This window comes from Halictus rubicundus, chromosome 5 (genome assembly GCF_050948215.1).
Source record: "Halictus rubicundus isolate RS-2024b chromosome 5, iyHalRubi1_principal, whole genome shotgun sequence".
In the NCBI taxonomy this organism is placed as follows: Eukaryota; Metazoa; Arthropoda; class Insecta; order Hymenoptera; family Halictidae; genus Halictus; species Halictus rubicundus.
Genome location: NC_135153.1, coordinates 16,249,346 through 16,264,884, shown reverse-complemented (window position 1 = coordinate 16,264,884; position 15,539 = coordinate 16,249,346). Strand labels below are relative to the sequence as shown.

At 44.0% G+C, this 15,539-nt stretch overlaps 2 protein-coding genes across 3 annotated transcripts; one reads left to right on the top strand and one right to left on the bottom strand.

Annotated features, from left to right (window-relative positions):
- The first annotated feature begins 566 nt into the window (after positions 1-566).
- On the top strand, positions 567-9,593 carry Trpl (transient receptor potential-like). Of its 2 annotated transcripts, none has more exons than XM_076788576.1 (18): positions 567-693; positions 1,669-1,881; positions 2,410-2,626; positions 2,827-3,021; positions 3,089-3,278; positions 3,394-3,579; positions 3,780-3,970; positions 4,677-4,855; positions 4,922-5,206; positions 5,292-5,482; positions 5,748-5,830; positions 5,921-6,042; positions 6,559-6,752; positions 6,869-7,059; positions 7,543-7,742; positions 7,810-8,091; positions 8,286-8,424; positions 8,955-9,593. In XM_076788576.1, exons 1-18 carry the CDS (start codon positions 592-594, stop codon positions 9,200-9,202), a joined length of 3,408 nt encoding a protein of 1,135 aa, XP_076644691.1. In that variant the 5' UTR covers positions 567-591; the 3' UTR covers positions 9,203-9,593. The 2 variants fall into 2 exon arrangements, with proteins under 2 accessions (XP_076644691.1, XP_076644692.1); XM_076788577.1 differs by having other exon boundaries at positions 572-734.
- On the bottom strand, positions 9,529-14,248 carry Betacop (coatomer subunit beta). The gene is made up of 10 exons (XM_076788578.1): positions 14,093-14,248; positions 13,481-13,894; positions 13,074-13,407; positions 12,634-12,922; positions 12,223-12,563; positions 11,699-11,960; positions 11,206-11,573; positions 10,695-11,139; positions 10,220-10,455; positions 9,529-10,160 (listed from the first exon to the last, which is right to left on the bottom strand). The coding sequence occupies exons 2-10, from the start codon at positions 13,846-13,848 to the stop codon at positions 9,930-9,932; spliced, it is 2,874 nt and encodes a 957-aa protein (XP_076644693.1). The 5' UTR covers positions 13,849-13,894; positions 14,093-14,248; the 3' UTR covers positions 9,529-9,929.
- Between the last annotated feature and the right edge of the window lie 1,291 nt (positions 14,249-15,539).

The following is a 15,539-nucleotide window of genomic DNA, read 5'->3' as shown; positions in this document are numbered from 1 at the left end:
ATTTAAATGGTACAAGAACTTATGGGACGACCTAATATATTATTTTTAACAAACGGCGACAAATTTTGACAGATACATTCACGTTATTTTTACAAAGTAATATAAAATAGTGGTTTTCAGGGCTCCGTGAACCTAGCGTTGGACGAAATGAAACGTTTAATCAGATATTATTTGAGGACAACAATTGGTCCAGCCCCAACTATTGCGAACAGTCTTTGGAACTTCCAGCATAATCTTCGGACGCCATACTGTTGCCGCAGCGAGTCGCGACCCTTTCGGTTGGAATTGCTGGCATAACCGGCGACGAGGACGCGGGGAAAACGACATGAACCACTCAGGGACTTTGCAATTCGCGTGGTCGACTGTTCAGCTGTGCTGTTGTCCGAGCGTCATACGGCGAGCCCTCACGTGGCTAACGAGATATCGATAAGCAAATTAGCCCGCGTGTGGACAGCGCCTTAAACGAGCGGGCAAATAAACAGGGTCTCGGTTAATGCCCGTAATTCGATTTCCATCATCCGCTATATAAGCGCGGCCGGTCGCCGGAGTCTCGTTCAGCTGGAAAGTGTCTCCGTCGTTTGCGGTCGCTCGATGACCGCTCTCATCCCCCTCAGCAAAATTCCCCGACGATTTCCACGACTCTCGGCGCGCCGACAACGAGGACCGGAACCAGCGAAGTTGATCTGCGTTCCGGTTCGTGTGACAAGCCAAAGGAAATAACCGGAGACCGTCCGGTAATTGTTCTCCCGTGATCGCTCGGCTCTGTTGCTTTTCGCGCTCCAAGAACGTTTAAACTCGATTCAGCTGATCGGTCGTGTATCCGCGAGGATCCGATGGCAGTGTCGCTGTGAACGAGATGCTCCGACATCGGAGCTGCAAGATTTTTTGGAAATTTTTTGGCTGTGTTACGGTGCGAGGATAAGATGAATTCTTTCGTGGCGCGTGACAGCTGTTCTTGTTCGCTATTTCACGCGGCTCGGAGTCGACCGGGAGTACAGTAACGCCTCGATGTATGAACTTTGGGACCAATGCGTCGCTTGTACTCTTTGGTCCCTCGTCGTTAGCGTCGAACGTAGAGTGGTACAGGGAGCGGAGCGTGGCGTCGATGTCAGCGCAGCAGTGACGAATTCGATGATAAAACCCTTTCGTTTCTAATGACTTTTTAGTGAAATCGTTATCAAATGATTCGCGACTCTTTTCTGATTGGAACGATACCAAACACGACGCAATTCGGATCATATTTGCTCGTTTAATCCACGAAACTGTAGAACCTCTATTATCCGAACTAATCGGTGAAACGATTGCCTACGATGCTGGATTAAATTGTTACTGATTTGTGCAATGAATTGTGCTGATAAGAATTGCTTACGTGTGACACGCGCGCTTGGACAACGGAGGATTCGGAGACCGTCGGTTCGGATAATAGAGGTTCCATTAAATGATGGATTAAACAGGCAAATGTGCTCCGAATTGTATCGTGTCTGGTCTCATGTTGATCCGAGAAATGTGACGAACGTGCTGGTAAAAGATTCCGAGAAAAATAATTAAAGTCGATAGAGGAAAAAAAAAGGTCCTATACACGATACACAACTTAATGACGTTTCCATTATTTCGTGCAACCTCTGCGGTTAACTGCAACGGTTAACGTGCATCCGTTGCTCCTTCTAGACAGGAAACCGAGAATCGAATTCATGGTCCAAAATGGGTTGCCAGACGACCGAGAAAGAGTTAGAGGCCGGCTCCAACCCGGGAGAAACATATGTCCTGAATCTCCCCAGACCTTTGAACCTTGAAGAGAAGAAGTACCTTCTGGCTGTGGAAAGGGGGGATCTAGCCAACGTGAAGAGGTTCATCCAGGCTGCTCATCGAGGCGGTGTCAATGTGAGTTTCACACTTGAACGTTTCAAAATAATTTAAGAATACTCCCAACTTGGTAAAACTGATAGAAGACACTTTGAATGTTCCAAAAGAATGTAGGAATAGCAATATTCCACCATAAGGAACAGTTAACTAACAAACCTCAAATGTCTAGCCATAATACTGTCACATATACACAGTACGGTGAATTCTCGATATATGTCACCAACACGGGTCTTGTCAGCGTCGTGTATCGTCCAGGAGACATACCCGATTATGTTTACACTCCTCGGCGTCCGAGGCCTCTCCATACGAGCTTACTCCATACCATAGTGGGGATAACTCCGCGACGTTTATCATCCAGGCCTCGGCGACATATATAGAGAAATCGCTGTATATCCGAATAATTGCATTGTATCCACCTGTCCCGGTCTCCCCTGTGATCCCAATATGTCCATTTTGGGGACGTCCGTCTTAGAAGGGGTGACCATCGCGGACCGACAAGAGGATTTCTGTCCGTGCCGAATAGAAAATGAGCAATTCGATTTGCAGGGAAAACCGCTGGACATAAACTGTCTGGACAGCCTGGGTCGAGGCGCGCTGTCATTGTCGATCGAGGCGGAGAACCTGGAAATGGTCGAGCTACTCGTGGTGATGGGTGTCGAGACGAAGGACGCGCTGCTTCACGCGATCGATCAGGAGTTCGTGGAAGCTGTCGAGTTGCTGTTAGAACACGAGGAACTTCTGACTGCCGAGACGGCGGACAAGAGTACGTACCATTGGGATCCCGAAGGGCTGACGATACCAAAATGTGCAACGGAAAATCCTGCGTCACAGATTGCCCTGGAAACTCAAACCCTTCACTCAGGGTCTCAGACGCTTCGCTCGGGAACACAGAATGATTTCGCTACTTTTGCCTTTGGTGTCTTCAGTGATCAGAGAATTATTTGGAAACTTCTTTCTCAACAGGCAACGAGATCAAGCACAGCTGGCAGAAGATCGATCCAGCGTCGGCGAGGTATCCTCCAGAAATAACACCGTTGATCCTGGCAGCGCAACGGAACAACTATGAGATCCTGAAGCTTCTTCTGGATCGTGGAGCCACTTTGCCAATGCCTCATGACATCAGATGCGGGTGTGCTGATTGTCTGAAATCGACCACAGGTAGGACTTCATCGACATTTGATCTCAAAATCTCTTTGATCGATTGTTTTGTCATTTCATTCGATAGGCGACCCTCTAAGATTATCGTCCACCAGAATTTCGGAGTACAAGGCCCTGGCTAGTCCAAGTCTCATTGCTCTGAGCTCGCCAGATCCATTGTTGACAGCTTTTCAATTGAGTTGGGAGCTTCGGGACCTGGTCATCGCAGAACCGGAAAGCCGAGCAGAGTATTTGAAGCTGCGACGACAGGTGGAAAGGTGTTTGCCATGATCAGTCCTTCGTTTTTAGTTTTGTCTTCCGTGATCTAGGTCTCTTATCCTTACAAATAAATCAGTTTACATACTAAAGTCTAACAGGATAACTGTTAATCAGATTTGCCGTCGACCTGCTGCAACAAGTGCGCACCACAACCGAGTTGCACACGATCCTGAACTACGACCCTGACGACGAGAACAACCTGTCCAATAAGCAGCTTGCCAGATTGGAGCTGGCTATACAGTACAAGCAGAAAACTTTCGTCGCTCATTCCCACGTGCAGCAACTCTTGGCTGCGATCTGGTGAGTTCGTTACAGAGTCGTTCCAACTTCCCTCCATTCGATGCAATGGAACTGCTTCACGGGAACGCGTTTGTTTAAATTGGAGAGTCCATTTCTGGATATTATCTTACGAAGATAATAAAGAGATTGGGCACACGAGTCGCAGAAGAGCCAGTGAAATCGATGAAACAGAGATTTTGATTCTCTTTCTTTTTAAATAGGTACGACGGTCTTCCTGGTTTCCGACGAATGACCATGGCACAGAGGTGCGGAATCCTCGCGAAGACAGCCATGATGTTCCCATACTACTGCATTATGTACTTTCTGGCTCCTGAGTCGAAGAATGGCCGACTTGTTCGAAAGCCCTTCGTCAAGTTCCTCACCCACGCCTCGTCCTACTTGTTCTTTTTATGTGAGTCTTCAGGTTTGCCTAGTTTGACCAGTTTCAGCTTTGACTGCAAGAACAATTTTTGGGAATTTTTTAAAGGAAGAGTAGTGTGGATTATAATTTCTAACTTGGCACGCTCATTAACTAACATTCGAAGAATGTACTAAAATTTTCTCAACCACTAATGATCATTTTCTTCAGAGTTACAAGCGAATATTGCAAACTCAATTAGGGGCAACTACCTCAAACTAAAGACACTCCCCGTAGGCAATCTTTGAGATTTTTCAAAATAAAAGTACTGAAGATTCTAATTTTAAACTTTGCACATTCGTTAACTAGCATTTGAAGAATGTACTCAAATTTTTTCAAGCAGTAATGATCATTTTCTTCAGAGTTACAAGCGAATATTGCAAACTCAATTAGGGGCAACTACCTCAAACTAGAGAGACGCACGGAGGCAATCTTTGAAATTTTTCGAAATAAAAGTATTAAAGATTCTACTTTCAAAATTTGCACATTCAGTAACCAGCATTTGAAGAGTGTGCTCAAATTTTTTCAAGCAGTAATGATTATTTTCTTCAGAGTTACAAGCAAATATTGCAAACTCAATTGGGGGCAACTACCTCAAACTACAGAGACTCCTTAAAAATTAACCAGGATTTAGACAAAATTTTGTTATCTCGTCTACAGTGATACAACGTAAAACTGACTTCGCTAATGATTCTTGCAGTTGTCTTAATGTTGGTATCTCAACGTGCCGAAGTGGAGGTGGTTCGACTCTTCGGCAGTGAAGCAACGAAGAAGGACCTCGACGCCGAGCTATCCAAGCAAAGAGGCGCAGCCCCGACGTTTCTAGAGGGTATCGTAATCTTGTACGTTCTTGGATTTATTTGGCAGGAGATGAGAGAGGTACTGGCAACCTTCGTTTTTAACGTCGTCGGGGCCCGAACCATTGTAGCCTGTTGAATTTTCAAGGCCTACGTGGACGGCTTGAATGCGTATCTTCGCGACTTGTGGAACTTCATCGACTTCACCAGGAACTTCCTCTACATCGCGACCGCTGTGCTCAGGATTGCAGCGTACGTTCAGCAGAGTGCTGAGATTAAACAGGACTCAAAGGCTGCTGTGATCCCCAGGGAAAATTGGAGCGATTTTGATCCTCAGCTGATTGCAGAGGGGCTTTTCGCGGCTGCCAACATCTTCAGCGCTTTGAAGTTGATCCATGTGTTCAGTATCAATCCTCATCTGGGTCCTCTTCAGGTACTATCGATACTTTCATATAGAAACTGATAGATAGAGAAAGTTTTTTGGATTATCTTAACCCTGCCCTATCATTTTTTCTCAGATATCTTTGGGTAGAATGGTGATAGACATCATCAAGTTCTTCTTCATCTACACCCTGGTGCTCTTCGCCTTCGCTTGCGGATTGAACCAACTGCTCTGGTACTTCGCCGAATTGGAAAGACGAAAGTGCTACAGTGGCTTTGGAGATCCTTCCTGGGACGCTGCCAGTGAACCGTGCTTGAGATGGAGAAGGTAGAACGATTTACAATGAATTCTCGATATATGTCAACAACACGGGTCATGTATCGTCCAGGAAACATACCCGAGCCGCGTTATGTTTACACTCCTCGGAGTCCGAGGCCTCTCGAGCTTCGCGGCCCCTCACAGGGTATACCCCGCGATAGTGGGGATAATTCCGCGACGTTTATAATCCAGGTGTTGGCGACACATATAGAGAAATCACTGTATTTCAGAAAACTTCACCAAATATCTATCAAATTGTCAACCAAATCTGCAGGTTCAGCAATCTATTTGAATCCTGTCAGAGCCTCTTCTGGGCCAGTTTCGGTGGAATAGGGATAGAAAGCTTTGAACTTACAGGTAAGTCGACCTTTTAATATTTGTGGAAAATCTTAATTGAAATTAACTGGAAACCGTGTTTAAAGGATTCCTTTCTGTATTGGATTGTAGGGATCAAGACTTACACTCGGTTTTGGGGCTTGTTGATGTTCGGCTCCTACTCCGTGATCAACGTCATCGTTCTTCTGAATCTCTTGATTGCTATGATGAGCAACAGCTACGCCATGATTGAGGTGAGTGGGCTTTCTATATGTAATATTACTATAGGTACTGTTTACCGAAGTGATACAATTAAATTTCATTTTTTCTTCAAAATATCTCGTGTTCTGAAAATTAAGAACTACCGGGCAAGTCGAAACGACCCGTTCCTAATTTTTTCTTTCTCTATTGCTGAAATTATTGTCGCAGAGTTATCCTCACTACTGGCGAGTGAGACCCGTGTTGTTGACATATATCGAGAATTCACTGTAAATGCAATCTTCTCGTCATTACAAAGCAATCACGTCAGTAATGAGCGGACTGCGGCTCTTTGTGCAATATAAAAGCTACATATCTGCATCGATTGTAAAATAGAAATAAAACAAGATTGTCATTCTTGCTTCAATAATTTCAACAAGACGTTCATGTTCTTGAAATGTAAATGCGCAACTTCCGCAGGAAAGAGCGAACGTTCGCAGTTCTACGAGTCGATTGACATGAAACAATCTTAAACAAATAATTCCCCCCTGCCCCCGGATATTTTATCGCAGGAACGAGCAGACACCGAGTGGAAATTCGCGAGAACGAAGCTGTGGCTGAGCTACTTCGAGGAAGGTGGCACGCTTCCACCGCCGTTCAACATACTGCCACCGCCGAAATTGCTTCTGCGACTTTGCGGTGTCCAGAAGAAGAAGAAGATCAGCCGGGAGAACAGCGATCGCATGCGCGCGAACGATTCCAACAAGTAATGGCCTGTTCCCGAACACGTTTTACGGCGTCCAGGACGCTCCAGGGCGACCTCTGGAGCCGGGTTTAACGAGGTCGTTTATGGTGGAGCTTGTTTGTCTCTGTTGGCGATAGGTACGGTGCTGTGATGAGAGCGTTGATATGGCGGTACGTGGTTCACGCTCACTCCGAACACGAGATGGACCCGGTCACCGAGGACGACGTGCATGAACTCAAGTCGGACTTGTCCTCCTGGAGGTGCGAACTGCTCGAGGTACTCAGGAGGAATGGCATGGACATTGCCGGCGCTGACACTAAGGAAAGAAGTGAGACTTTATTATTTATGCTTCCAGCAGAATTGGCAGACCAGTCAAGACTTCGTTCCGGATTTCTTCTTTTATAATTGTGAACGTCATTTAATTATCATTTCTGTGAGAAATTTCTGCCGGAACGTTGCTATTCCAGACCTATGCGAGTTCGATCTTGTCATTAAAACAATGTACACCGACTGTGTTCAGTGCTCGGTGGTTCTAGCGTCAGAATGAATTGAAAACGATGCGCTCGACGATTTAATTTTATTGAACATTTTAGAAAAAACATTTTTGATTACAATGTAGATAATATTAAAGTAAACTGCAAAAGTAGGATGGTTCACGATCCTTAATAGACTGGCTATAGTATAAATAAAAGAAAATAATTTTTCAACACTCGGGATACACCTTGTAAATGTTGGATATTTGGAAATGGAACACCGTAACTCCTGGAGTTAATTATTATTACAATACTGATCGGTCACGATTGTCAACCAGCTGTCCTGGGAAAAAGGATGAAGGTCTGGGAGAGAAGACTGATGAAGGATTTCCACGTGGCAACGCAAGTGCAAGGGTCCATCGACATCGAAGACGAAGCGAAACTTCAGCCGCCAGTAGAAGGCGAGAACAACGTCGCAAGGTGGAAGAGGATTGCTAAACTGGTCGTGCAGCAGTCGCCTAATCACCGCTGGACCCAGGTGAAAAATTTAGTATAATTAAAGAATTATTTAGTTTCCATCGCTATGTGAATTAATTGAATTGTAGGTGGTAAATAGCGCCCTGAGGAGCTCGCAGATCGGCAGGAGCAACAGCAAAGCGTCGTTCCAGAGTCAGAAGAACTTGAAGATCGCCATGGAAGAGGCACAGAGGCTGTCTAGCAAGAGTCCTTTGCCACCTGTGTCGCCTATCGAACTGCCCGAGAGCACTGCTTCGACGATCCTGCATGTCCTTCAGGATATCGTGGAGACCGACGAAGTCCCGAAGGATTCGCATCCCAATCCTCCGAAAATAACGCTTCAGCCGGACCTGGCTGCGTCGAATGTTAAGGTAAAATTTGGAGAAAGTTCACCTGAAGATGTAAAATCGATCGGGGTGAAATTGTTCAGCATCCTTTTTTAATCCTTCAGCGCAAAACTTTAATAAATGCTCGAGATATTGTTGAACAGAGACAAACATTTTCATACTTTCCGAGAAGTCGCTGGCCTGTTAGTACACACTTTCGAGAGTATTCTCTTTCACAGCCGAAGCCCGCGGCGTCGATGGACTATGTCGATGAGAAACCCATTAAATTTGCGCCAGCTGTACCACAACGCACGCCAACGCACGCCGTCAAAAGGAAGTCCGCGAACTCCCAAACGACAGCCAGCCAACAATCGACTGGTGAGAATTTTATGTTCTATTTTTGTGGGGACGGAAACGCTAAATAAATTTCCGAGAACTCCTGTTTAAGTATTCTTCGCCTCTACGCGAGAAGAATCAGTTGAACACCTGCACAGTACTAGTCGCGTAGTTATTTTACAACAGAATTGCAATAATATTTTCCAACTAAGGTAACGATTTAGCTACCAGGAGTCTATTAAAATTAATCTGTATCAGAAAGTAGACATCTTGTTTGAGAAAGTCTCAAAGTTGTATTGAGGAAGAATTGTTATTAACGTAGGTGAGTTGGGCTACAAATATAAAAATTTGTTTCAACCCTAAGAATTCAATTATGTTGCAAATACTTATAACTGTTTACTGTGGTGAACGAAACTACAATACTCTTTTCAATAGAAGAGCCACTTTTAAATGAAAAACTGAACTGATTCTAGGGTTTACAATTCAAATTGTCATTATTTTTTTTTTTTTAAGAATTAAATAATCACCGCTAGTTGGTGTGTTAACAATTGTAATTGCGTTTCTCTCCGCAGATGCGTCAACAACGTCCACACACCCAAGCAAAGCACTTCTGTCTCCTCGGTCTGCAGAAGAAACCAACATTATTGCAGACTCTGCGTTGCCAGCATCAGACTGTAAAGTGAATAAATCGCGACTGAAGACAAGTTTAAGTCCCAAAAGACACATCACGTCGCAAGATAAAGAAAGGCTCGTGGACACCGAGTCAAAATCGCCGCGATCTTCGAACGCTAGATCACCTCGGAGAGGTGGCTGGTTGTGAAGCATGGAATCGCATAACTATTCTTCAACCCTTCAGTGGACCATGGACCACAGCTGCAGCTCTGATAATTGTTTCGCGTGTACTAATATAACTGACAATTTAGAAATATCCGCTGCGAGCAAAAATTGATCTCGAATTGTATTATTTAAGTCCACTTAAGGATTAAATAGACGAAACATGTCTCGAACATCGTGTTGTTAACCCATCAACGAAGCCGTGTTCATTTTTCTATCGCCGGAGATTTTGGAATATCGAATTAGGAACGATGGACAACGAGCTCCGAAACATTTTTGTCATACGCTAATAAATGGGCATGTAAAGGGCAGTAGTGTGTTCGTTCTTTATTTCTTAAAAAATATGTACCAAATAAACCAGTTTCGATCAAACGAAATCCAGACTTACAGCTAAAAGTATCGTGTATGTATATTTTCTCCGCTGGTGGATACTGAAGGTGTGTATCGTCGCTCGACGGTGCAGACGGTACAGAAAAAAAAAACAAACATCAACGGCGCTGAAAATTAATACGGGCGTGTACGCTTGTATAAAACATACTTCAACGTCTAATTGAGAAGAAGAATCGAAGTCGTGGAATTGACAAAGAGACAAATGGGGGGAGAGGAGAGACACAGACCGCCGCCATTTGCGATACTGAAAAGTCCAATTGAGGTTTCTCCCGTAATAATTCGAATACTGTGGATCGACGAGTTCGATTAAAAGACTACGTGCTTTAAGCAGCTTGCACGACCTTGCTCTGCGGGCCCTTTTGCGTGGAATTGATTTTATCCCCTAACGATAACGCCATTCCTTGGCTCTTCGCTCTGATGCGAATATGGCCGACCACAGGTGCGTCTGGCTTGTTCAGTGGCTTCTCGATGGACATGTTCGCTAATGCGTCCTCGCCGAATATCGACTTCGCGTACATGTTCGCAGCCATGAAACCGCATTGGCCAGAGAGTGCCTGAAATATTAAAACATTGCAGATGCACGCCAACATATTACACAAACCAGATACAGTACCTTTTCTGGGGTCAAACAACGCATGTTCGTGGACTTCAGTAGATGGGCAAGATACTCTCTCAGGTCCGACAACGTGGTATTTACAGACACCTTGTTCTCCCACTCGAACTCCGCCCACATTTGCCGGAACTCTGCATCGGTGCACGTTGCTGGGACTATGTAGTCCATGATATCGATATGTATGTCGTTCAGGACTACTACGCTCCTGTCGGATCCAGCACCGGACACGTCGTAAACTGGAAATGATTAGGTCAGTAGTGACACCCGAGGTTTTATGGTTACAGGAAGAGCATGGTCAATTTTAGTACATTAAATTTCTAGCCATTTGTTTTCATAATATAGACCCAAAGAAACGAATTTGTTGAATAACTCCTCATGGATGCGACTTTACAATCTCAATAATGGTAAATTAAAAATATTAGAACGTATCATTTTGACAGGTCTAATTTTAAAGTGTGAAAATAAATAAAGGCACCTATATTTCCAAATATGATTCCGTTTTCCGTGGAGGCCACCTTCACGTTGGCCTTGATACTAGCAAAGTCCCTCGGAGCGAGCACTATGGGCTGCGGCCTCTCGACAAGTTTCAGATCGCCCATCGTCGCCAGCTCCAGAGTGCAGTTTTGAAGAGTGTCCTCGGTCTGGTTCACAATTAATACATCTAGCACGATGTCGTACTGATTAACATGGACCAGGGCTTCCGCGTAAACTGGATCCGAGAAGCCGGTTAACTGGGTGACCTTGCTCAAAGCACTGGGAGCTGGTGCATCTCCGCTAGCACCGGGTCTTCCGGCAACGGCAGCGCTAAGACTCTGCTCGAACATGTCGCCAGCTCCACCCGTTAGATCCGATCCACGGCTCAACTGCAGGAACTGTATAGCATCATCCACCTGGACTGTGCTACCGGGCTTCTCTTTAGCCTGTGGAAATTGAAATGTGAATTTGTAATACTGTTCTATGAGAAAACAGTTGCTGCCATCGAATACCTTCTGATTCTGCGAATCCTCCTCCGCTTTAGCCGTCAACATTCTGCCGAGTGCTTCGCGACAGCCCTCGGTGAACACCTTTTGAACAAGTGGTGTGGGACAGGCTAGAGATCTCAAACACAGAGACAACCGTTCAGCGTCGTCGTGTGTCATTGCCTTCGCGGGTAAACCTGAGCGACCTAATTGCAACACGGTGGTCATTATCAACATCGACTCGGCTTGCATGCGGTTCCTCTTTTGGAGATCCTCCTCGAGGCCCTTGTAGCGAAGTGCTAATTTGGTTAAGGTCGTGGCTAAGGATGCGCCGATGAAGAAGTCGCCGTCCATCATGTACTGAACCAGTGCTGGACGTTTCTCTTCTTTGTTGCCTGGATAAAACAATTTCAAGATGTAAATCAACTCACCTACCGCGCTAAAATATCAACTCTGTGCACTTGAACGTTTGGCTTAGAGTAGACAGCCGAGTGTGCAAAGAGTTTAAAACGATACGTACTGGTAGATGCAGCGCTGAATGCACTCTGGGTCGCATAAGTTCCGTCCGACGTGACCAACTGTGCTGGAGCGGTTGGAGTGTTTCCATCATCCGACTTCTCTCCAGCTTGACGCTTGTTCTCTGTCTCTAGTAGTGGTAATTCGCCTAAGGCAGCTCGTATGCGACTCATGAAGGCTTCGATGTCTTCCTTTGTTGTAGTGTACTCGCCCAAAATCCATAGAGCCGCTCTGTGTACCTTTACCGATCTGATATGTGGGAATACCTGCACGGGAAAGTATTTCCTGGCATTAAGGCTGGAAGCGTAATTGGAGGATATCGGAGCAACTATAGTTCTTTCAAAGATCACTCCCATTCACCCACAATTCCTACAAAATCTATACACCTTACTTTCGGTATTACAACAATGTCAATATCATGCATATAGGTTCCTAATCTATGTCTAAAAATATTCTGAAAATCGTATCGCAATGAAATAAGAAAACCGAAAAAATAACCGGTAGGAATTCCTGTTTAGAGATACTTACTTCAAGTAGCTTTTCGACAATGAGCGGTCTAAGGTTCTCGAATCTCTGAATAGCTTCACGGACGAACACCAGAACATCTGTCGCCGCGGCTTCGTTGTTCTCTGACAGGAAGTCTGTCAACACAGGAATCACCGTAGCCGCAACGTCTGAGAATTTGATGGAGCAGGCGTGCAACGTTCGCACGAGGAGCTGCCTGTATCTGCCGGCGTCCTCGTGTTCCCCGCCAACAGTTCTTAATACTTCCTTTTTCAGGAGCTGAACCATCTCCTCTATCGTGCGAGTGGTTACCAAGTCCATGGCCAAAGCTAACGTTTTAGTTCTGACTTCTAAGGCTGGCGAACCTGAAGCGATAATACTTTTAGTGATGTTTTGACTATTGCAACACGGTTCCTTTATCTTGTCGAAATGTACCTAGAACTCTAAGCACGTCCATAACTAGATCTTGGAGGACTCTTTCGTAAATAGGGCTCTCCTTCATCGCGATCAAACGATCGAGCACGATTAGCTTAACGTTGTTGTCGCTTTCTTTGACAACCAGCTCAATGTAACAGGAGGCTGCGGCCTTGATCGCTGTAGGAGCGTTAGACAGTGTCACTAAGGTACCAGCTGCTTCGTAACGCACAGCGGCACTCGGGGAGTTCAATAAACTATAAATGCATCTAATGAAACGTGCTCTTTCTGACGGATTTGCTAGACACACCTATAAGTATAAACACATTCGTTAAATCAGGTAAGAAACATTCTAAAGGCTAACACCCACTTAACAGACATAAGCATCACTGTACATCGACGTTGGTCTGGTGTCGTTCATGTGTGGTTAAGTGGGAAACAATTTTAATGCATGGACATACCTTGTAGATTAGTTCAACAATAACCAGCTGCAATATATCACCGAAGCTGGGCACTTGGTCCAAACAAGCGGCTAGATAAGCCAGCGCCTTGTTCTGATCAGCATGCAGTAGCATCAAAAATGCGTTTCTCCTACAAGACATGTCCTGTTCTCCTTCTAAGTATTTGGCTATTAATTCTGGGGCATCGGGAATGAGAAACTCGAAGTTCCTATAAATTGTAAAAATAGCCAGCACAGCATTGCGTCTGACGTAGGAGTGTCTGTGCTCCAAACAAGTAATAATCGCAGGCATCAGTGGCTCCAAAAGCTCCGGCTCTTTCAATTTACAAAGGAATCTGAAAGATACGAAACTCTTACACTTGTTTATACTTCAGTCAAGAATACTTCATCCATGTACCAGATTAATACCTGAGAGTCGATCCCCTGACAAATTCATTTGGATGCTGCAAGTCCTTCCTATACGCATCGCAGACTAAAATCATCTCCTGAAGGAGCTTGCCATCGGGAGAAGTTTTCGGAACGATCTCCCAGAATATTAAAAGCAGCTTTTTAATCGTATGATCCTGTAAAGGCAGGACAAATCTGATGATAGTCATCAGGAGCCCCGGCAGGCGTTCCCCGCTCAGGATCATGTGAATGGTCTTCTTGAGAGCATCGATTTTTGTGTGGACATCACCCTTCTCGAGGTCCTGCTTCAACTGGAGCTCGTTCAGTGGCTCCGTGTCGGTTGGAATGTTGATCAGTGTGTAACAAGGTTGCTCTGCGACCGCACTCATTTTTGCTACTGCTGTACAATCTGCCAGGGAAATTTTTTCTTACGAACTGTAAAATTAAAATGTAAATTAGGAAAATTAGAATCGTTAGGCATGCAGTTCTTTGTTGAACAGCGCGAGATGGGATCGTGTGACTGTTTTATTTAGGAAATTGATGGACATTGAGGTTATGTTGACCTCGGGTGTGTGTTTTGTATGTCACTCGCAACAACAGCAGTCTGATAGGTATTGATCGCATTCGACGTACCTGATCACGATAAAATCGCGTGAAAATGAAAGACAACGATATCTTCCCAGTGGTTAACTGACATTTATACAAATCCGGAAATAAGGGAAGAGCATACGTGTCAAACCCCTACATCAGGGCACTACTGAATGACTGAGTCGCGTATAGGTAGCGCCACCGTTCGCATCTTCCACGTAGAACACTTTGAAACTATCGCGTTGTTTGTTTTGTAAAATTTCCATTAAATAATATCGATTAAGCAATTTAACTGTTCCTACCCCCCTTATTATCTTCCCACTCTAATAATACAATTTTAAATTTAGATGTGGTCACGATTTCAGTATGAATTCCACGTTTTATTACAACAAAATACTCCTACAACGAAGATATTAATTTCAAAAAGTTATTAATTTCTGTATAAATCATACGTTGTATTAAAACAAAATGAATATTACTCATAAATGAAGATATAAAGATACGGAGTATACGTAACAACAATTAAAAATTTTAATGTTCCTTATTTCATGTTATATTCAATCAAAATAAAAAGACTCTGCAATGAAAATAATAATTTAGAGAATGTGCAATAACAATTAAAAATAACAACTTTTGAATGTTATCTGTTGCGAAAAAGAACATCGTTCGCCTCGATTGTAACAAATTGCAACAATAACTTTTGTCAAGTGCAACGGACAAGTATTAATGGAATACTTTAACTGAAGCGCTACTGACCCAGAAAACAAACTGAACGGAATAGATCTTAACTGGCAACTACCATGAAGAAACGAACAACTTCGTTTGCGAATTCCTATCCGTGGAAATAGTTTCAAAAGCAACTATGTTATGTCTACCGAAAGAATCACCAATATCGAACGTCTATAAAATATTTTCGACATCGAATTATTCATCAGAACCGAACACGTCCGCGATAGTACACTACATATCATACTTGCAAGTATACGAAAACTTTTCCTCGTTGCTATGCAACTGATTTTTGCTCGCTGGCCAACCAACGTCGCCGCGATAAACTCTGATCTATTCAACAAACTATGAAGACCACTTGCAGTTAATATGTGCATTTTTTCGGCTCGGTTAATAAGTAACATTATTTGTTTATCCACAACTTTGACCCGACGGACTGATGGGTCATTGATGACCCGCGATATGATACATGCTCTCCATTCTTCGAGGCAAACATTTCGAGGAAGTCGAATGTGATTTTCTGGATCATTGGCAAATCAAGATGTAATACATTTGTTGCACACGGTACTTGCATTTCGCAAGATTCGAAGGGGAGATATTCATTTTTATTTCTTTTTAGTTCGTACATTTTTTTTAGTCGATACATTTGTGTTTTGGTCCATTTTATTTCATAATTTAAAATCATCGCGAAGAATGAAGTAAAATCTGTAATTAAGAAGCTGTAAATGCGAAATTTCCGCCTTGAAAAATCTCATAAAATTAAAAT